This window comes from Lacerta agilis, chromosome 10, assembly GCF_009819535.1.
Source record: "Lacerta agilis isolate rLacAgi1 chromosome 10, rLacAgi1.pri, whole genome shotgun sequence".
NCBI classification, from domain to species: domain Eukaryota; kingdom Metazoa; phylum Chordata; class Lepidosauria; order Squamata; family Lacertidae; genus Lacerta; species Lacerta agilis.
This window is the reverse complement of record NC_046321.1, coordinates 70,402,919-70,426,068: the sequence shown is the minus strand read 5'-3', so window position 1 is coordinate 70,426,068 and position 23,150 is coordinate 70,402,919. Positions and strand designations below refer to the sequence as shown.

General features: G+C 44.6%; 2 protein-coding genes across 2 annotated transcripts in view; one reads left to right on the top strand and one right to left on the bottom strand.

Annotated features, from left to right (window-relative positions):
• ITPR2 (inositol 1,4,5-trisphosphate receptor type 2) overlaps positions 1-23,150 on the top strand; it is a 347,129-nt gene that overhangs the window by 169,752 nt on the left and 154,227 nt on the right. The window contains exons 34-36 of the mRNA XM_033163298.1: positions 8,148-8,268; positions 20,511-20,701; positions 21,913-22,055. Coding sequence (XP_033019189.1) covers positions 8,148-8,268; positions 20,511-20,701; positions 21,913-22,055 — 455 coding nt within the window. The remainder of the gene's footprint in view (positions 1-8,147; positions 8,269-20,510; positions 20,702-21,912; positions 22,056-23,150) is intronic.
• On the bottom strand, positions 1,840-5,113 carry LOC117054450 (dual specificity testis-specific protein kinase 2-like). Its single transcript, XM_033163297.1, is given in 4 exon segments — positions 1,840-2,288; positions 2,290-2,541; positions 3,655-3,729; positions 3,731-5,113. Coding segments are annotated over 4 exon segments (1,752 nt in total). The 5' UTR covers positions 4,715-5,113; the 3' UTR covers positions 1,840-1,847.

Below are 23,150 nucleotides of genomic sequence, written 5' to 3'. Positions count from 1 at the left end.
GGTCCCATTAGCTAAAGTGGTGCTTCAGGTTAAGAACAGTTTCAGGTTAAGAATGGACCTCCGGAACGAATTAAGTTCTTAACCCGAGGTACCATTGTATATCCTAAGTATGCAGTGAGATGGTAACACATTTATTTTTCACTGTCTTAAAAAAATGCATGCAAAAAATAGCTGTGGGGAGTTCTCTGGAAGGAACTTGACAATGTTAAGGGCTCCTATAACATAAGCATAGATTGCAAAAAGATGTTACTGCTGTCAAGGTTGCAACAAGCAACTCTTAGGCAAGATATTGTTACCTGTTTTTCAAATATTTCCATATCTGTGATCCCCAGTTATTGCTTGGTACTTTTTGTGGACTTTCACCATTTTTATGGTTCCTTTTTGAGGGGTTAATAGAGGACATCTACACACATCAGGAAGCAGCACTGCTTTTTTATTTCTTTGCCACAGGGGAATTCTCATTAGGCTATTATATTAAAATAAGGGACTAGAGTCAAGACTTGGGACTCCAATCCCTCTTATTCAGCACATACTAACTTCTCTCTACTTTGAGCATTGTGCTGGACTTGATACTCAGAAAGAGAGACTAGTAAGGATTGGAAGTACTATTTCTGCAGCTACAGTCAGAGTCTAGTGAACAAGCATCCCTCTTCCAATGGAGGAATCTCAGGTGAGGTACTTTTAAGTTATACAAAATGTAAATACAGACCAAGTTTCCATATGTACATATATCTGTTCAGAGTGTGTGATTGACCCACATGGAGAGGCTAATTGAAGAGTTGCACAAAGAGCTGGACAGAGCTGGATTTTAAGAGAATGCTGCTGAGGAAGGGCTGGTTTACTTTTAAGAGCTCCCATGTCAAACACTTGGATGGTTATACACTTAATTTCTTCTACAATGTAGAATTGGAGATACTGAAGAGTTACAAACACACAGGTGTTCATCCTCTTTGTGCACTTCAAATTTACTGAACAGGCATTTGGTTGCACAGCACCTATTATTGCTTAAGAAAAATGGGATTGGCCTCTTTCTTGGTCATGGTATTAAGGTGACCAAAGGAAGTAATAATTGGACAAGGAATGCTTGAAGTAGGAATCTGAGCTGTTTGCTTCCAGTGTTTGAAACTGGATTGGAAGAGGTAGGAAATTTAGCTCCAGCAGTCAAGTCTGACTTTCTTCAGTGGAACTTTGGGTTTCAGGCCAGCACTATGAACCTGCCATTACAACAGAGGTGCAGGATGCTACCACCTTATCTATCTATGTTGTCCCTGCATTGTCAATTTCCATCTTGTTATACTCAATAAGAGGTCATTTATACCTGCTCAGCAGCTCCCAAGAATGAACACAAAAAGAGGTATCTGAAGAAGTGTGCATGCACATGCAAGCTCACACCAAGAACAAACTTAGTTGGTCTCTAAGGTGCTACTGGAAGGAATTTTTTTAAATTTTTTTATTTTGTTTTGACTATGGCAGACCAACACGGCTCCCTGCCTGTCACAAAAAGAGAGTTATAGGGTTTTTAAAGGATGCTGCCAAGTTTGGAATAATTTCTTTAATGGGATCTAAACTGTGTACACAGACAGAAAATGGCTTCTAAGTAGGGCCAAGCCTAGGATCCCATATTTATGGCCCTGCATTGATCCAGGCATTCCATGGAGATATTGTTCTGCCCTTCTGCCTGCAGTAGCTGCCTCCTGAGGTACGGTAAGGGATTATTATCTCTCATACACTGACATACATGCTGTCTCTCCAAATGGACTGGTCTGGTTGCTACACTTTGCTAGAGTATTCTGACATAGAAAATTAAAAAAGCAAAGAAGTTGGGAAGCAAAGATCATGGCTGAACTTTAAATGTCACATTTTGATTGCTCGCATACTGATGCTGGTGCATTTGAAGATGGCAGAGAAACAAGATTTGAGATGTCACTATCCACTGCCTCAAATAGAGAGGCTTCTCTGCCAGACTGTGGGCAAGGGTTAACACTGAACAATAGTTTGGAAGACTCCAACCTAGTGGAAGGCATGTTCCTTTGAGTTTCATCTTCAACTTCCATATCTTCAGAGGAGATGCAGCTCATAAACATCTCTGAGGATCTATTTTCTGAATGGTCTAAATTATGTGCCAAGACACCATCTACATTCTGGCAACTTGCCCCCCTGGGCTTTCCGAGTTCTGCTTCCTTAGCAAAATTTACAGGGCAGTACCCATTTTCATCTTGGGGGTCCAGTCCATCAGAATAGTCCATCTCCTCCTCCTGCCGAGGAGGAGAAGGCGAGTCCTGCCTGAAAAGGAGGAATCTCAGACACTCCATACTGACTGCTGCTCAGTAGCTTCTGCCGCACTTCAGCCCCCAGCTGGCTGGGATCACATCTACTAATGGTTGAAGAGAGATCCCTAAATGTTCTATAATCTTTATGCACAAATTCAAGAGATCCTGGAAGTGATCTGCTCTGTCTTGCAGGAAGGAAAGAGGAGTCCAGCCAGTCAGTGTTAGAAGTCTGCCTGAATGGGGTCTGGTTCATCTTCAGACATCCTTCTGCCTCTGGGGTTGTTGTTGTTGTTGTTCAGTCGTTCAGTCGTGTCCGACTCTTCGTGACCCCATGGACCAGAGTACGCCAGGCACGCCTATCCTTCACTGCCTCTCGCAGTTTGGCCAAACTCATGTTAGTAGCTTCGAGAACACTGTCCAACCATCTCATCCTCTGTCGTCCCCTTCTCCTTGTGCCCTCCATCTTTCCCAACATCAGGGTCTTTTCTAGGGATTCTTCTCTTCTCATGAGGTGGCCAAAGTACTGGAGCCTCAACTTCAGGATCTGTCCTTCTAGTGAGTACTCAGGGCTGATTTCTTTGAGAATGGATAGGTTTGATCTTCTTGCAGTCCACGGGACTCTCAAGAGTCTCTTCCAGCACCATAATTCAAAAGCATCAATTCTACGGCGATCAGCCTTCTTTATGGTCCAGCTCTCACTTCCGTACATTACTACTGGGAAAACCATAGCTTTAACTATACGGACTTTTGTCGGCAAGGTGATGTCTTTGCTTTTTAAGATGCTGTCTAGGTTTGTCATTGCTTTTCTCCCAAGAAGCAGGCGTCTTCTGATTTCGTGACTGCTGTCACCATCTGCAGTGATCATGGAACCCAAGAAAGTGAAATCTCTCACTGCCTCCATTTCTTCCCCTTCTATTTGCCAGGAGGTGATGGGACCAGTGGCCATGATCTTAGTTTTTTTGATGTTGAGCTTCAGACCATATTTTGCGCTCTCTTCTTTCACCCTCATTAAAAGGTTCTTCAATTCTTCCTCACTTTCTGCCATCAAGGTAGTATCATCAGCATATCTGAGGTTGTTGATATTTTTTCCGGCAATCTTAATTCCGGTTGGGGATTCATCCAGTCCAGCCTTTCGCATGATGTATTCTGCATATAAGTTAAATAAGCAGGGAGACAATATACAGCCTTGTCGTACTCCTTTCCCAATTTTGAACCAATCAGTTGTTCCATATCCGGTTCTAACTGTAGCTTCTTGTCCCACATAGAGATTTCTCAGGAGGCAAATGAGGTGATCTGGCACTCCCATTTCTTTAAGAACTTGCCATAGTTTGCTGTGGTCGACACAGTCAAATGCTTTTGCATAGGCAGTGATCCATGAAGGGGCCTCTGGGGAGTGCAAGTCAAATACAAGTGATATCACAGATTTGCTTGGCAAATCAAAAAAAATTGACCTTCCCACCTTTCAAGTCTTCCCTAGAATTGAAAGGGATGACTTTCTGGTTTGCCCCTTTGCTTGGTGTATAGTAGGCGTCCTGAACGTTTATCTTGCGGCGAGAGAATATGTCCGACTGACTGCGTGATAACCAGATATTGCGCCGTGGATGGGGTGATTTAGGTGGAATCTTGTCATCCAGTGAACTTAGCCTTTTTACTCCTTGTCTCCTCTCTAGTAAACATTTGGAAACTGAGATTGGTTTTCGATCTGTGCTGTCCAGATTTAGGAGCTTTCTTTCTCTTTCAGCCTTCTCACTTTTCAAATTCCCTAGAATTTCCTCCAATGTATTGACAATGTCAGCAAATGAAGGACGTAATTTTGGGTCCATATTGCAGCAGTTGAAGGCCAACTGGAGGAATTTAGGGGGACAATCTCCCACCATGTGTTGGAAAGCATCATAATGCAACCCAAAATTCTCTGTGCGACGGAGATAGTCTGGATCTGCCTGGATCCTTGCTATAATCTCACAAAGAATGATGTCATATGAGAATACATCCGCCTTTTCATTATATGGCTCATCTCTCAGCACTTCAGGTGCCATCCAGTAAGGAGAGCCCACCACTGGCAATTTCTCACTGAAGTCGGGGATTTTCTCTGCTAAGCCAAAGTCACCAACTATAGCAGAATATCCATTCTCATCAAGCTTTATCAAACAGTTCTTGGATGTCAGATCCCGATGGAAAATGTCTTTATAGTGAAGGTAAGTGAGTCCCAGAGCAATGTCCAGTGCCAGTTTCACCCTTCCTGTCCAGGGCAGATGTTGATTACCATCCAACAGCTGTTCTAGGTTACCACAGTTGATATACTCAATAACGACATGCAGTTGTCCTTGAGGCACACAGACACCCATAAACTTTAATATGTTTGGATGTGAAAGTCTATTCATGAGCTGGACTTCTTTCAGCATATTTGCTCTGTTGCTGCTTGGCGTATTCATATTCAAAGCCATAACCTGATCAGATACTTTGTGCCGCACCTTGAACACCTCAGAGAAGAAACCAGATTGTATTTTCTCACAAGAAAAGTCATCAAGTCATGTAAGTCTTGAAAAGGCACTAATCAAGGCCTTGTATGAAGAAGTCCAAACTCTGCCCATCTGGGGCACGGTCCCATCGCCTCTGCCACCCCCATCAAAATCTTCAACGCGCTCCAAGCGTGGTGCAAATCCTGCTATTGAATTTCGCTTACTCTGATCCATCTTGCAAGCAATATGGTTCCTTTGGAAAGAAGAGGAGCTTTCACATCCTAGGTGCTCAATTTGTTTTTCTTCTCTCTGGCCGTATACTGCCTCAGAGAGGAGGGGTGGTGGGCTCTGTGCACCAAGAAATGGCTCATATTCACCCGCTCCTTGGGAGGTGACCAAGACTCCACCAGCGCTTCAGCCGGGGAAAGAGGTCTAACGCCCCACCTGGACGTCCGGGCAGAGTGAGGGGGCGCAGATACAGGGCAACCTGGGACTCCTTCTTCTAGAGGGAATGGCAAGGCTGGGCCGCAGCGGCCTCTGGCCCTTTCCCACCCCCGCCCACCGTCCTCCGCAGCACCGAGGAAATGAGACAGCGCACTGCGTCCGCTGCAGACCAACTCACCTCCTGATCTTAAGATGTGAGGGATGAACCTGGGACTATCATTTCCTTTTTTCAGTTTTCCTAGCCCTTATGTCAAAAGCATCCTGGCAGCGAGTGCTAGAGCAATTGACATGGCTAAACTGGAGTGACTGTCTTCACATATGCCAGACCCCATAGAGCGGGGGTCTGCAACCTGCAGCTCCAGAGCCGCATGTGGCTCTTTCACACTTTTGCTCCGCCGGCTGCACCCGTGCCGTCCACTTCTTTTCCAGGGCGGGGGAAGTTGGGGGGCGGCGCCGCGCTCGTGGCCCCGCCGGCTGCGCCCGTGCCCTCCTCTTCTTCTCCAGCTGGCCGGCAGCGGCCCGCCCTCCAGCTGGCCAGCGGCCTGCCCCCAAGGCTGAGGCAGGCGCTGCTGCTCTGCTCATGCGCCATGCCTCGTTTATGCCAGCGCAGGCGCAGCAGCAGACAGCAGCAGTTTCCCTCCTTGGCGCCTGGCCTGGAGGGGTGGCTGCTGCGGCGTGGTAGAGCTGCTGCTGCTGCTGGCGTGGAGCTGCTGGTGCTGGTGTGGAGCTGCTGCTGGCTCAAGGCGACGACGACAGGTAGGCAGCTGCAGGCTGGGCCGGGGCGGCAGGCGAGGGCGAGGAGGAATATGCCCTCTTTTAAAAAATTGTAGAGGAAGCGGAGCCTGCCTGGAGGCATCCTGGACGCGCCCTCCCCACCCCCAACATTAACCTCTTGGAGATGTGGAACTATTGTAGAAAAAAATCAGAAAAGGACCGATGGATATCAACCTCACTCCCCCCAGTTCCACTGCTCGCAACCCCTGATTTTGCAAATGCTGGCTAGGTTGCTGGGGAGGAAACAAGCCCATCTAAGGATGTGTGTGTGTGTGTGTGTTAGGGGGGATGAAGTGGAAAATTAGAGTAAAGCCAGCAAATGGTCTGGAGGAGAGGTGTACGTGTGTGTGTTGGGAGGCTAAGGGGTCGTTGTCCTTGGTGAGCTCTTCGGGATTAAGGGCAACAGGCGTCCCCCCCCCCCTCAACCTCATTTATTTCATAATCATTGGGGAGAAGTGCACGTGGATAAACCTTAAGATGTAGTGATGAAACAAAAAGCAAGCCTGCGCTCCTCTGAATTTGGGAGTCAGTTCCATTTAACTCAGCGGCTCTTACTCCTGAGTAGACGCGCCTAGCATTTTTCACTTCCCAGGGTGTTGCATCTTGAAGTGGCACCTTCACAGTGCAGCCCCGTGTTTGTCTACCCAGAAGTAAGTCCCATTGCGCGCCATGGGACTTACTTCCGGGTAAGTTTGCAGCCTTTCAAAGACTTTAACCAGCGCACTTAGCAAATCCCCACTGAGGTCCATCGGGATTTAGGTCCTGGTAAAACGAGCCTAGACAGGACTGCAGCATAACCGATTATGCAACCTGCAAAGGACTAAAGGCGTGTGTTGTTACTATTGAATAGAATAAATCTTCATTGTCATTGTCCCCTTGCGTGAAACAACGAAATTGCTCTATTAAGCGCCATAGTGGGATTTGATGGTTGTTGTTTTTAAGGGGGCATGCACTGGCCTTGAGTGAAAAACGCACTCACCCTTTTGCTTATATTGTTAGAATCATAGAACTGTGGAGTTGGAAGGGACACCCGAGGGTCCTCTAGCCCAACCCCCGGCAATACAAGTATCTCAACACGTGCTCTCCCATCCAGTTTGAAACCATACCGGGCCCTGCTTAGTTATTTAACTTAGTAGTTGCCTAACATGGGGGTTGGGATGGGAGTCTCTGGGCAATTTGCCATCAAGCAAAAATTTTGCTGGTCCTCTTCCTTATATTATCACCGTTCTTAATGCTATTTATTAGTTGCCTAACACAGGGGAGTCTCCAGAAGCCAAAGGTTCGTTGAGACCTCTTACTTGTATTACTATTATTGGTAACATTAATATTGTTATTGTTATTTCATTTGTTGGTTGCTTGGGGGAGCCTCTGTGTGACTCAAGCAGCATCTGCATTGGGGTATACTGCATTTGGGAGGGACTGTGTTGTTTGCTAGTGTTGTTTGTGTTGTTTGCTAGGGCTTTCAAAAAGGTGTTGAACGGCCTTATTTGCACATGGTTATGCATACCAGTCTCAGTGCTGCCTGGGTTTCAGTATTGCCAATCCTCTTGGTTGACACAGCATTCAGAAAGAGCTTTCAAACTAGGTGTGCTGGAAAAGATCCTGAGGGATTTCTTTTTTTTAAGTATGGGCAGTAAAGTATCATGAAACTCAGTTAGTTGGTCTGAAGATAATGTCCCCCGTAAATAGAATGTTAAGTTTATGCTGCAGTGTGAGTTTATTCAAAGCATTAACAGGCAGTGCATGGAGCCAAGACTGGATTGTTAGTTGAAATACATATATCCATATACACATATATGCAGTATTATATTTGTTTTAAATTTTGCAATGGTTTTGCGGCTCCCAGTTGTTGTTTTTCCTTCGGAAACGGGTCCAAGTGGCTCTTTTTGTCTTAAAGGTTGCAGACCCCTGCCATAGAGGTTATACTCTTGCTACCCAAATCCCTCATTCAGATTTCCCTTAGGCCAGCAGAGACACCTTGAGGCAGGTGGTAGAACCGCTCTGTCTCACTTTCCCCCTCATGCACCACTCTAGAAGAGTGATTGGTGCAATAATACATGGAGTATGTGAAATCAGTAGCAGTGCACATGTGTTTGTATTGGGCTAGAACACACAGCAATTTTTATTTATTGTATAAATATCTTAGATCATAATATCTAAACATGTTTGAGCTGATAACATATTTTTTGTTTGCTTTCAGACACATCAGCCTGTTTTTATCCAGTTACTGCAGTCTGCATTTAGAATTTACAACTGTACCTGGCCAAACCCAGTGCAGAAATCTTCAGTAGAGTCCTGTATCAAAACTTTAGCTGAAGTTGGTAGGTGATTTTACTCCTTGCTTTCACTGTTTCTGTTTTAAATGACTTTGGATGGAATACCTCTTACTTCTAGAAAAGTAAAGGTAAAGGTACCCCTGACCAGTTGCGGACGACTCTGCGGTTGTGGCGCTCATCTCGCTCTATATCCAGCGTTTTTCCACAGACAGCTTCCAGGTCATGCGGCCAGCATGACTAAGCCTCTTCTGGTGAACCAGAGCAGCGCATGGAAATGCCGTTTACCTTCCCGCTGGAGCGGTACCTATTTATCTACTTGCACTTTGATGTGCTTTTGAACTGCTAGGTTGGCAGGAATGAGCAGAAGTTGAGTTAAAGGGCGGTCACTAGTGGAATGTGCCACAGCACATTAATCTATACAGTATTTTGCTTGCAGTGGGGAAGCCTCACCACAAATAAAACCTGAGTGGCTAGAGAGAGCTTTGGGTGTGGCCTCTTCCTTGCTGCAGGACACTTGAGCAGAAGTATCTTACCCTGATTGCTGCTGGTTCCCTGGCAGGCAAGGGCAGCACTTACTCTAAGACTGAACTGACTTGACCTGGTGTTTCATCAGGCTGGCCTGGCCTTGGTCCCTTCTACCCTCCTTTCAAATTCATAGCAGCTGATGAGTCACGGGAGGGGAAAGCAATGACTCAAGATTATTGGCATATCAGAATTGTGGCACATCAGACGCCACTGGGTGACCTTGGGTAGTCACCATTTCTTAGCCTGACCTACCTCACAGGACTGTTGTGATTATCAAACAGAAAGGGGGAGGGGTGTGTGTGCCACCCTGAACTCCTTGGAGGAAAGTTGGCATATAAATGTAATAATAAACAAATGCCCCCTACAAACTACTTGCAGCTCATTACTAGGAAATAAAATACATACAGTTTAATTGGGGGAGGAGGTGTTGCTATTCAGTAAGTGCATATATGATTTATTAGTGGGATTGATTTCCTTTTCTTTTTTACCAAATCAGCCACAAATTAATAAAAAAATTCCCAAAACTGGTTTCCTACACTCCATTCATGATGTGTCCAATTTTTCCTCTTGTTGCTGATTATTATTATTATTATTATTATTATTATTATTATTATTTTCCTAGCTGTTTCTAGTTCACATTCCTTACAATTGACCTTATATTACAGTTGGTGGTTTTTTAAAAACTTGTTTATCCTTAACCATCAGCTTGCCAATTCCTGCATGTACAAATTTTAACATTTGCAATATCTACAAGTGAGGTTACTCCACAAATTATCAAATCCACAATAAGTCAGTAATTATAATTTCTAAAATAAACTATGTATGAAAACCCAATAGTTCACTTTTACTAGGTGTTTTCCCTTTTCTTCTTATCTGCACAGTGCATTCTGTCCAGACCTCTTAAATGTCTCCTTTTGTGGTCTGTTGTTGTCCATTGTAAAATAGGAAATTCCAAGGATGACAATCTAGCTTGGTATTTTCCCATTGCGCCTTAACAGTCAGCCCATAATAGTAGGGGAAGGCAGACTGTATTTCCTAGATAACTTGTAACAGTTCAAACAGCAGACCCAAGCCGATGACTTTCCATTGAAATTTCTTGCTGCCCATATACCATCAGGTTCTCATCAACATTTTCTGACACTCCAAACTTTAATTAATGTCCCTAATTGTTTAATTATTTAAAATTCTTTCAGTCTTATTCATTAAGTTCTTTCAGTTTCATTAAGATGAGGAGGTGATAGGTAAAACTCCTCAAAAAATGCAGCTCATCACATCTTCCCTTTCCTTCCATTGTTTTGACAGCATCAGACAGCATCACTCCACTTCACACTGCCTGGAGTTTTACCTGCACACTTCCATTTTTCCTCTAATAAACCTCACTTGTGATCCTTTTATTTCATTAATCCAGAGGGGGTAAGTAAGCCCTTCAAGCTTTAAGCAACAACAATAATAGCATTAATAATAAAAGAAGAAGATCTCTCTTCTCTCCATTTTCAATTATAGCAGGAATCATCACTCAAACCTCATACCTCAACTTCAATAGTCTGAGTTACAGGTGGGTAGCCGTGTTGGTCTGCCATAGTCAAAACAAAATAGGAAATTCTTTCCAGTAGCACCTTAGAGACCAACTGAGTTTGTTCTTGGTATGAGCTTTCATGTGCATGCACACTTCTTCAGATACCAAGAAGAAGTATCTGAAGAAGTGTGCATGCACACGAAAGCTCATACCAAGAACAAACTCAGTTGGTCTCTAAGGTGCCACTGGAAAGAATTTCCTATTTTGTTTTTCAATAGTCTGATTAAGTTTAAACCATTAATTTTAATCCAGTTTTCCAAATTTTGAAGTAGCTCTGCCACTTGCTGTGGCGGACTTTGGAGGCTGTCTCTGCGATGGAGTAGTGGCGTAGCGTGGGTTGTCAGCACCCGGGGCAAGGCAAGTAATTTGCGCCCCCCTAACCCAACCAGATGCCTAAGGGAAATCTGCAAGCAGGATCAAAGCATAACATCACCCTCCCCTTCTGTGGATTGCAGGAAGCATTTCTGCTATTGAGGCCAAGCTGCTTAAAGCACAGGAACCCCTTTGAACCAGAATGGGAAATATTCTCTGCATGAGCAGGGGCAAGTGAGGAGCAGAGAGCAGTCATTTTGTCATGTAGGAGGCCACTAGCCCTTTAAGACAAACCTTGGATGACCAATTGAGGAGCGGATCGAGGCCGCTTTTGTGTGCATGCACACTTCTTCAGATACACTGAAATAGAAATCACCAGACCCTTAGGTATAGTGAGAAGGTGGGGAGGGGTATTACTCAGAAGGGTGGTGGGAATGGGTGATTGGCTGATAGGTGTGGTAAACCTGTTGACAACTTAAGGACAGCAATTGGTCTTACAGGACCAATTTCAGTGTATCTGAAGTATGTGTTATTTTATGTGCATGCACACAATAGCTCATACCAAGAACAAACTTAGTTGGTCTCTAAGGTGCTACTGGAAGGATTTTTTATTTTATTTTGTTTTGACTACAGCAGACCAACATGGCTACCTACCTGTAACTAGAACACAGAGGAGAATGCATTAATATAAGCTACTATTATTATCACAACAATTGAAACGCAATACTCAAAACGGTTTAAAGCAAGCAGAGAAACTCCCAGTTTGTCTTTTGGTTCCTTAGGGAAACGTGCAGAAGGAACAATTAACCAGAAACAGAGTATCAGCAACAATAGGCAAAGTTAGAAAACACCACCTCTTTTCAGAGGCTCTCAGATTAGGAGCATCTCACTCACCTCAGTCTGAGAGAGAGAGAGAGAGAGAGAGAGAGAGAGAGAGAGAGAGAGAGAGAGAGAGAGAGAGAGAGAAAAGTATCATAATGTGGAAAGCTTTTCCTACACGGCTCCCCGCGTCATTTGCTGGGGGGGGGGAGCCTGGCTTTGTGCATTAATGCAGGCTGGGGGGGGGGGTTGTTTTCTTAAAGGCGCACGTGTGCCCAAAGTTGGTGCGCCGTCTTCGGGGCGCACGAGCCAAGGTGCCCTCCTCCTCTTTCTCCCGTCTCGGGAAGTCGAGGAGCTGGCCGGGTTGCAATCGGGAATGCACAGCCGGCAGGAAGGGGCTGGAGCCCAGCGCCCGAGTGGGAGGATCCGCTGTGGGAGCGGACGACGCGGGGGCGAGAGAGGGGTTGAGGCTACTGGGCTGCCAAGGTGCTGCTGGGGAGGTTGCGCGCATGGCGCACGGTCGGGTGCGCTCACCCAGCGCTGGGGCCGCTTTTGGAGAAGGGCCAAAACCAATATCCCTGTCCTTCCCAAAAGACCCATTGGCTCCTCATCTGCTCATCTGCTCCCCCCCCCCGCCTCCCCCCTGGCTTTCCAGAGCGGCAGGGGCAGAGAGCTGCGAGTGCGCCGCCCAGATGTTGCGCCCGGTGCTGCCGGCCCCCCCTGCACCGCCCACGCTACGCCACTGCGATGGAGTGTTTGAGACCCAGCGTCTCCTCCCCTCCTTGGGTGGCAGGAGTGGGCACAAAGAGGACATTTGGCCAAAAGTGCTGTTGGTTCACACATAACACTAACCCATATTTAGCATTAAGCTTAGTAAATGTTAACCATAGTTAAAGCTGAGGCACCTGGCAGACAATCCTTTAAACTAGGATTGGGGTTTTTTGCCCTCCAGATGTTGCTGAACTATAGCTCCCATCAGTCCCAGCAAGCATGACTCAATAGTCAGGGATCTGGTTGGCATCTGTCTGTCTTGAGAGACAATGGAGTGCGCATCTGGGGGTGAAGTCAAAATGCTGTGTTAGTTAATTCCACACTGTGGATATTGCCAGTATAAGAACTGAATAGATTGTATTTCCTGATCAATCTGCTGAGCTTTAACTTCTCATAGTATGTTTCGTTTATATAAGTTGGTCTATAGAACCATATATGATATGTTGAATCACATTTAAAAAGAATTTATATAGTTGCATTACATTGTTTGTGTTGTTATCAGTTTTGTATTTATTTGACAAAGGGTTTGGTAGTGTTAGTTAACAGCACCGAAGTAACCTCTCTGGGGTGCAAGCCTGGGCAGGGTGTATGGAGGTTCTGGGCTGCCCAGACAACAAGAGCCCCCTCTTGGCCTCACTGATGTGATTCAAAGGAAAGCACCAGGTTGGCTGCAGGAGGTGCTGCAAGGAAGCATAGAAGGTGCCACCCAACCATCTTAAGGCAGTGGTTTTCAACCAGTGTGCCATGGCACCCTAGGGTGCCTTGAATAATAGTCAGGGGTGCCGTGGGCAACACTGGCTTCTGTCTCTCTTTTCCTTCCCTCCCTTCTCTGATATCCTCTGTTTGTTGCAACAGCAGCTCTTGCTCCAAGCTCCTCAGGCGAAGGAGTGAGGGTGGGTGAGTGGGGTGAGGGTGGGCAACTCAGAGACCAGGGATTTCGACAGCAGCTGCCCAGAGGACTCCCAAGGAAAGGGGAGAGGAGAAGAGGCAAGGGAGGGTGTTTGAAAAAAGGTGAGAGGCTGCCAGCTCTGCAGGCAAGAGATGACATAACTGGGCTCCTGAGTCCCACAGGGCTGCCGCAGAAAGAATGTAGTTGGTCAAGGGAGCTGTGGATTCAAAAAGGGTCTCCACTCCTAATTTGTGTAGGATTTGCTCCTTTTCTTCTCTCCATGTCCCGCAAGGCAGCGGAGGTTTAAGATCAGAGTTTTTCTTCTAGATGAGCTACCTTCCCACCTTGATGAGCCTCATTTGCCCCTCACTTCTCTCTACAGCATGTGCAGAAATCACCTTCTTGACTGTTGGTGTTTTCTGCTCAATCCGCTCAATCCTGTTTTCAGCCACAGTCCCTAACTCACTGAGTCTTTGATTCCCATTGGCTACATTCACTTGGTTTAATCGGCCAGTTGAAGCCGTTCCTGGGGTGTGGATGCTGTTGTATGCTGACAGTTTCTAAGCGCCACAGCTGACTTTCCAGGGTTGGGACCAAAGGTAGACCAACTACCCCAGAAGGAGCACAACATGTCCCCCACCAGAGGTACCATCCCTCCCCTAACACCCCATATACCCCTGGCCAGGGGATTATAGGAGCCATATAATTCCCTCTGCAACTCGGTGCCTTTCGGAAATGGTGTGTATGTTTGAGGAAGTGTCAAAGATCATTCTCCTATTTGATTTTTTTCTCATGCAAGCATTATTTATCATATATAAATCAAATGGCTCGCTAACTACTTCTAGTCTGGGAACCATCTGCCCAAAACGGAAACCTCAAATCCAGCACATATTCTGGTTCATGTGGTTTTTGGTGGCGTCTTTAGTTAAATCCTGGGGGGGGTTTTTTAACCACACTTTGCTCTACAAGTTCTCTGCATACTTTCAGAAACCTTCTGAACAGGAACAACAAACTAGCATGCTTGCGAATAAACTAGTGTGGTACAAAAGTACAAGAAATAGGCACATGCTGGAGAATAAAGCAGCCAGTAATAACTTGAATAAAAATAAATATTTATGTTCATTTTTCTTTGCTGGTTTTTTGAAAAGGGAACATATGTTTCATGTTGTTTTAAAATAATGAAATGTGGAACAAATGAAAGTTAAGCTTCCTACAAGCTACTATGAAAAGCAGACAGAGGTTTTGTTTACAGCTCAAAACTTCAGCTGTGACCTCTGACAATTGATGCAAACCTTAATTACAAGTAGAATTATACATTTAAAGAACCATTCAGAACAAAGGAACATATTTTCACTTGGCTTTCTTTGTGATAGTTTTAATTAGCTTCAGGTCTTTGAAAAATCGTAGTCCTTGACGGCTGCTCAGCCACTGATGGAAGAAAGTGGCTTGCTCGTTTCAAATAATGCCTGGAAGATCTGTAGGAATGTGATTGTTTCAGCCCTTGTGCTCTATAATTTATTCATATATTCCTGGATATACTATTTCTGAAGGGGTAGCAATGTTAGTTTCTGGTATCAGAAACAACCAGGAATCTTGTAGTACTTTAAAGTCTAACAAATTTATTAAAAGCGTGAGCTTATTGTTGGCAGGAGCGTCCTACTCTCGTGTAGGACCCTGGCAGAGACACATGCCCGACCGGCACGTTCCCTCCCTCCTGGTCGATCGTTCAGGAGCTTCAAAAGCTTTCTTCTGCCCACACATCAAAGTGACTAATGCCAAAATGCATCAGCACACTTAGGGATCCGCAGAGTCTTCACAGCATGCATAACTGTGGGGATAACCAACGTCTGGGACGACCAGTAATTCCCGGAGTTCCTGCTCCCACTGGCCGTGAAAGGGTCCGCTGGTTATGATCTGAAGGTCGTGAGATTGTTGTTGGGAGTTCTGAAGGTTTCCGAAGGTTTCCGAAGGTTTCCGAAGGTTTCCTTGGAGTCACGAAGGCTTGAGGTTCCAAAAAGGAAAGAATAGAAGTGGTGGCCAAAACTAAGAAGGTGGCCAAACAAAACTTTTGAAATAAAATGAAATAAGAGACTGCAGTCAATGGTGGAGTTGCAAGTTCCCAGCTACTGCTCTGTGTGTCTTAGTTTTCCTTTCGCTTTCTCTTTCTCTTGGCTTGTCTCGCACGGCTGGTCTCTCTTGGCTTGTCTCGCACACTCTACACACACACTACAGAGAGCAGGGGCTTTTTATTAGTAAACTGAACATCGTCACAACGTTAACAATAAACAATCACAACGCTGTATCTGGGTGAGTTTCTGGGCGGGAAACTCCTAACTGACCGTTACTAAAGCTGATTTTAGCGCGCTTTGCTACCAGCGCAGAGGGATCCAGGCAGCAAACCTCTGCCGGATCTCCTTGCCTTCCGTGCAATGCGCGGAAGGTTACCTTAAAGCGGACAGGTGCGGGAGCACCTTAAAACGTATTCCCACACATAACAGACCTCAGCAACTCAGCGTTTTGGCTAATCTACTCTATTTACATATAAACACACACGGAGCACTGCAACATGGCTCCAGAGGCGTAGGAAGGTCAGGTGGTACCTGGTGCAGAAAATTTATTGCCGCCCCCGGTACCTGGTGCAGAAAATTTCTTGCCACCCCCCCATTGACCCCCCCCCCCCCGCAAAAATAGTTTTACGTTATTTCATATTTTCTTCCAAAGGAATAATAATAATAATAATAATAATAATAATAATAATAATAATAATTTTATTTATATCCCGCCCTCCCTGGCTCAGTGTGCTGGCCCCAAGGGTTTGTCCGTGAAGCGAGGTCCAAGTCCAGTCCTGGGTCTAGGGGTCCAAAGGAGGTCAGTCCGGCGGGGAGCGAGGCAGGGAGCAGGTCAAGGTCCAAGGCAGGTTCAGGCACAAGGTTGCAGGTTGAGCACACGCTTGCAACTAAGTTGCTCACGCAACTTGGGCTGGGTCTGGCTGGCTTTTATCTGGCCCTATGCTTAGGGCGGCCCTGATCCTCCGGAGACTCGCCTCTCCTCTGGGCCTGGAGGCGAGCACTCCTCCTGTAGGCACTTAACTCCCTTCGCCTCTCTGCCCTGAGCCTCTGTAGCTCAGGAGAGGCTGGTGGGTTACTGGACCCAGGGGCTGCCTCAGCTTCCTCTGAAGAGGCTGGGAGTGGAGCACCTGCAGGCAATGGGTCCTCCCTCCCATCAGGAGCCAGAGCAGACTCTGCTGATGCCTGCACCTGTGGATCCAGCACAGGTGGGGATCCTTCAGGCTCAAGCCCTGGCCCCGGCTCAGCTGGTTCTGGAGGCGGGGAATCCTGTGCAGGCTGGGATCCCTCAGGTTCAGCATCAGAGTCTGACTCCCAGGCCATCACACTCAGGGTGGCTAACATCAGATACATAACATTGGTATAAAATCAAACAAAAGTTAAATTACCTCCTAAAAACATCTCAAAATAAAATTAAAGTCTAATTCCACAGGGTTAGGGTTGGGAACAGTAAGTGGTCCACTGAACTGAAATTTCAGCCTTCACGACATAGGAAAACAGCCAAGTAAATAGCTATTTTGGTGGAGGAGGGTCAAGATATTAACCGATATGCATGAAATTTCATATATAGCTATATAATCCCTAGTATAGTAAGTTAAGACCTATGGAGCAGGCATTTTTTTTAAAAAAAGTTTTTTTTATGAACCGCCCTAGTAGGGCAGTAATTGTTCCTTGATAATTTGTCACCCCTCCATTATGGAACATGGGGTGGTCCGCCCCCTTCGCCCCCCTTGCTAGGCCCCTGTATGGCTCCCTCTCTCTCTAGCATCAGACAGCAAAGTGAAAGGACAAAGGACAATAGTCCCACTTCATGGAACACAGTAAGACAAACATCCTGTCCCCATCACTTCCCACTCTGTGGAATGAAAACATACACCTGTGACGAACCCCACCTCTCAATTACTAAAAATTGTGTCAACAAGGGTACAGGGGTGAAACCAACCCCCCTCCACTTGGTTCGCCTGAAAACAAAACCCTCTTATTTTAAGGGCTTATTAGTAATGAGAGTCTATTTCCAGCTTTCATGGCCTGGTATCCTCACTACTCTGGGTTACTTTAATGAACAACCTCTTGCCTACAGTAAAGGGCCCCCCTCAGCTCGGATCCCCACTGTCTCTATTTGCCTCAACACTCTGGCAACTTCGTGGCACTCTGGGTTTTCACCATCTAACCCTTTTCTGTGTGACTCTGGGACACAAACTATCACCTCCCTTTCCTCAGGTGAGTTTTACCCTTTCTCGAGTCCACACCTCTGTGAGATTTGATACCCTGCTGGACCAATAATGACGATTCCCCCTTGGCACAAAAAAGAACTGAACTTTATTTTCTTGAGAAAATAGTTGTTTTAAAGATTCATGCGTTCACAATCTTAGTTGCATTAATACAGAAACTCTTTCACTCTATAGTTTCAAGTGAAACTAAACCTAACCTAAACCACCACTATCCTGGCCCCACACCCTTCTTCTTCCCTGTCTCCACACACACCCTCCCTCTTCTCAACTGCCAAAATGGCTGTTCCCTCCTTTTAAACTGGGGACCGCCCCGCCCCCTAAGGATGAACTGTCAGTCAAGATGAAGGTGGATTAACTCCTTCTGAGCCGGGAGGTAATAACTCCTCCACCCAGGGCCAATCCGTCACATAACCGTCATGTGAAAGACAACAATCCTATAACTGCAGACACAGGGAATGAATCTCCAACACTTTTGTGGACTACAGTCTACTTCATCAGATGTGTGAAATGGTTTCCTGCATGGGGGAGGGGAGAGAGAGATGGTAAACTGTGAGTCAGAAGAAAATGGCATTCAGAGTGGCCATTAACCCCAAACAGTTACAACACAGTCATCCGGGCATTGGTAAGCCAGTTAACATATGTAGTGTGATTTTAAAAAATCCATTGTGCTGATTTCATTCCAAAAGTGATAGAATTGAACCTCTTGATATATTGTAATTGTGTGATTCATATTGCACTCTCCCTTTCAAGCCACTGCCCCCCTGGTCTGTCTATCTATCTATCTATCTATCTATCTATCTATCTATCTATCTATCATCTGCAATTCAGGGTAACACTGAATTGGGTAACCCAGGGTAACATGGCACAAAAACTTGTGCCATGGTAAAATCGTTTGCCTTCAAAGTTTACAGGAACAACATAACAGTGGATTGGTTTGTTTTGGATTATAGCTTGTAGTTAATGATGGGAGGTCTTAACTATGAGACCTGGCCAAACCCTGACTTAGAGTTTGTGTGAAACTGGTCCTCACAAGTCACTTACAAAAATGGAAGGACTAGATAAATAGCTCTTCATCTTTTAAACTGTCCTTTAAATAGACAAAAGGGAAGTACAACTGAAAGTATATGCAAAGCAGTTACTGTTTATGAAGGGTTTGACTTGCTGGCTTGGGACCTGATACATATGTACCTCTGTACTCCCTTTGTTGCCCTGTTTTGAACCCTGACTTTGTCAGCCCAGGACCCTGTCAACTGCTCCACACTGCCTCTCTTAGAAGAGGCAGGAAGCACTCACTTGAGGGAAACGCTACTCTATTGCTCCTAGTAGAAGGTTTACATCTTAGGCTCAGTTCAAACATAATGTGAAACCATGGCTTACCCTGATCGTTATTTAGAGTTCAAGGCATGGCATAAATTTGCAGATGTAAATGTACAGATGCACAACAGGCAAAATGTTGTTTTCTGCTTTTGCTTTCATGATTTCCTCTTCTGCCCGTGAAACAATAGCTTTTAACTTTTTGTTGTTGATTCAGACATTATGCCAAATCATAATTAGTACCAGTCATGGTTTTCAGACCCATTTCAACTCCCCGCCCTCTTTCTCCATGTGCCCCACCCCCAAGTTAAGTCTTATTGTTTCCTAGATATAGGCTTTGACAAGGAGGCCGGATTAAAGTGACCATGTTTTTCACCTCATGTTAGTCTGGTCACTTGTAACTTCATTATATATGGCCTGCCAAAGAGAGCCAGAGGCCATCAGTGGAGCTGCACACGATAAGCTTAGTACTTAATAATCACTAGAGGCAATCATGTGAGCCTCCCTTATGTTTCCTTAAAGAGTTCAAATGAGGGTTATCAGAATATTAAGAAGTCTGAATCAACAAATCTGTCACCTGGAATGGAAGCTGTGGAAGTGCTGGACGTTCTCACGCCAATGTTTATAGTGGCGCTTCAAAAATAAACATACAAGTATTGTAGCTTTAGTGTGCAGATACTATTCATTAACCAATATAGAGTCCTTAAGTGGGTTCTCTTTTGGTAGGAGAAAAGAACAGAGGCCAACCAGAGACTATTGAAAAGCAAAGCGGCTAGTAAGCCTGATCTTTATTGACTGTTGCAACAGGGTTCCTACAGGAGGGAGGATAGAACCCAGAACAATGGTGTGCAAGCCCTTATATAGACTTTTAAAGTTGCCCACCCCGAAACATCATACATACATCACAGAAGGAGGCGGTCTACAGCAGAAATCCTGTCTGCCAGTATATCTGTTAATGGTCACTGATTGCTTTTACCTGGGCAGCCTGGCCATTCTTTTGTGATGGTAAATACTTTTAGTTCCTGAATCCAAGTCACAGGCTCACCCTATTCGTACACAAAAACGCCCTTAAGACAGGATTTGTAAGCAAAAAGACAAAGGGGAGCCGTTCCCCATTTCCTCCCTCCTTGCAGAGAAATATATTGTGGTCTATTTGGGAGTCAAAATGACTTCAGGATTGTTTTCCTGTACTATTTCAGAAACGTGGTTTATATACTTATGTATGTGTTTGCCTTGTATGTTTATGAATGTTTCTTTTATATTTAGGACCTTAGAATTCTTATAACAATAGGGTGGAACTAGACGTGAACTTTTGATATGACTATTGCCAAAAACAGCAGCCTTGTGTTAAGTTCTCCCCTCTTTTGCCATAATGTTTTGGCTGCCTCACTCAAATTGTTTCCATGCTCCTACCAGTGGTAGAGTGTGGACAAAGAAATGCAAAACACGGAGAGGAAGAGAAAGAGGGCACAAAACACAGAGGCAGAAAACGACAATGTAACATATATAGCTTTTTTTAGAGAGGTGCCAACATACAGAGTGATGTCACTCTACACCCATGGAGAATCTTAGGCAGTGGTGGGTCCCCCCCCCCGAAGTTTAGTCTGTTTGCAAGCCTAGTCTTTTTTCTATCTCCATAGCGAAAGTGTGACACACAAAGTTTCCATTTTCAACAACATTCCCTTCTTATATGCCATGTCTACTTCCCATCCTTTTTCTTGGATTATTTATTTCTGTTTACATCTGTACTAAGATTTTTCTATTCCAAATGCATTCTTCCAAAGCAAAGAACCGAGGAATTGCAATCCCTGTGGATTTGGACAGCCAAGTTAATACACTGTTCATGAAGAGCCATTCTAATATGGTGCAGAGAGCAGTGATGGGTTGGAGAATGTCTGCGCGCAGTGGACCTCGCTTCAAAGAAGCACTGGGAGGACCTGCTTGGGATTACAGGAATATCATTGAGAAACTACAGGTGTGGTGGAAAATGGCACATGTTTACAGTTGGTATATTATTGGGTTTTTAAGAACTGTGTATGAGGTGTTGGAGAACACAATGCTTAGGACCAGCATGCCACAAAATCCACAAGAGTTTCCAAATTCGAATCTTAAAACTGCTCAACAAACTAAGCAGCCAATTTGCACCCCCACTGACTTTTTATGGACTGCCTAGAGTGTTAGGGAACTCAATACTTTTCTATTGGAAAATGCAACTAATTATTGTGTATATTGAAGAGACTTCTGTGGCACAGCAGGTTTAGTCACACTTATTACTAGTCACTCTTACTACAAGTTTTCCTGCTCCATTAAAAAAACAACCTACAAAACTGATGGACTCAGTGCTCTTCCATTGTGAAAGGAAGGAGGCAGTCCTTGTTTTGACGCAATTTGAATTCAACCCCTTTTACTCTAACATGTAAAGCTCAGTGATTATATTTTGAATCATAGGCCCTCCCCTTTCTCAGTTGACGAGATGGGCAGGTAAATCACAGATTGATGCGCTTTAGGCCGCCAATTGGAATATATGGGTCAACAGAGGTGCCCACTAACACTAGGTAAGTAGTGAAGGATATCAGAGACAGAGAAGTGGTAGGACAGAATTGCTCTCCATCTGTCCATGCTGAACTCCTGTCCCACTTATGGTGGTTTCTCACTCTCTCAGGTCAGTGACAGGAGTTTGTCTTCCTTCCTCCTGAATGATGCTTTCATCCAAAATGTGTGCTGGCGTATCTGATGTTAGCATAATGTTGTGGCAGCACAGTAAACATTCTGTTTTTTGAAAATAAATGCTTACATAGCTGTTACTACACACTAATGATCAGTTGGTTCCAAAGGTTTACTTCCTCCCACAGATGGAGCCATTCTGTCCAGAGACAGATTAGGGAACCATTTAGATCCAATTTGTTATGTTCTTGCATGGATAGACTTCTAGTGAAAGCATCATGTTATAAATATAGCGGCCATGTATGTATGAGTGACTGGATGAAATTAACACTTTGCCTGAGTGTTATGTGTTTCTGGTATATGACTACTATTTTCATCTGGTCAGCCCAGTCCACATCACAGGTTGGGGAAAATGTTGAAAAATGAGGATTTGTGATGATTGGAAAACTAGTAGCAGACGGTAAACAGATGGCCAGTTCCAACCAAACCAGACACTTTCCTCTTGGTGTTTTATTTTTTTAGGATGTTGTGTCCTCCTTGGAACAGCAGTTCAGCCCCATGATGCAGGCTGAATTTTCGGTGTTGGTTGATGTATTGCACAGCCCTGAACTTCTTTTCCCTGAGGGAAGTGATGCTAGAATCAGATGTGGGGCTTTCATGTCCAAGTAAGTCCAAGTGGTTTATTCTGCTGCCTTAGTCATCATAGTGAAAGACACTTTGTTTCCCTTGCATCAGATAGATAGGATGTCATATATTAATAGAAAATACTCAAAGTTGTAGGGGATGAGGCAGGCACCAGAGCACCAATTTTCCCAGTTAATGATGTGCAAGTGATCCAAAATACATTTAGTTTGGTGAGATTTTCCCTGTATAGGGAAGGCTTCTAATGTGTAATGTGTGTAATGTTTAATTATGTTTTTATATATGTTGGAAGTCACACAGAGTGGCTGGGGCAAGCCAGACAGATGGGCGGGGTACAACAACAACAACAACAACAACAACAACAACAACAACAACAACAGAAAACTCTTAGGGAAAGAGCCCTGTAAATAGCTGGAATGAATAGATCAAAAACAAAGCAATATGTGCTGGATTTTCTTCTATGTAACTGCACAACCTTTTAATAGCACACAAGCTTTCTAAAATCAAGTAGATTCCCCCCAATAGATATACAAGGATTACAAAATGTTCTGAGCATTTAAATTTAAATATTAAGTGAAACTTAATATGCATTTAATTCCTTTTGTTAAAGCATTTGATTTAGGGACTGAGACAAAACCAATATCTTCCTTGATATTTATTATATATTGTTAAACTCCAACTTGTAGTGTATTCAGTCTTCCACTATCTATACTTGGCCTTGACTTGTTAAAGTGTTTAATTGCATAGCCTTTAATATTGGCGTCTTGGCTTTCCCATGCCCTTGATGTCCTTGAGGAAATCTGAAAATTTTAAACAAAGCAAACTTGGAGAAGCAAACAAATTTGGCAATTTTTCTGTTTCTACAACACTGGCATATTTTGCAAAGCCGAGGTGGTAGCATTTACATAAAGGTTGATGGTTATGCCAATAAATCAATGGCAGCCTTCCTCAAGGGGCAAATGGCAGCTTTGGGGGGGGGTGTGTGCATTTTTACTGGGCAGGTTAATCTTCCCCCGCCCCCATGCATGGTGATCCCTGCCCTTCTTTATGGCTACCATTCAAGTTTTTCTTTTCTGAGGAAAAACTAGAAAACAAGATAAACCAATCACAGGTAGTCC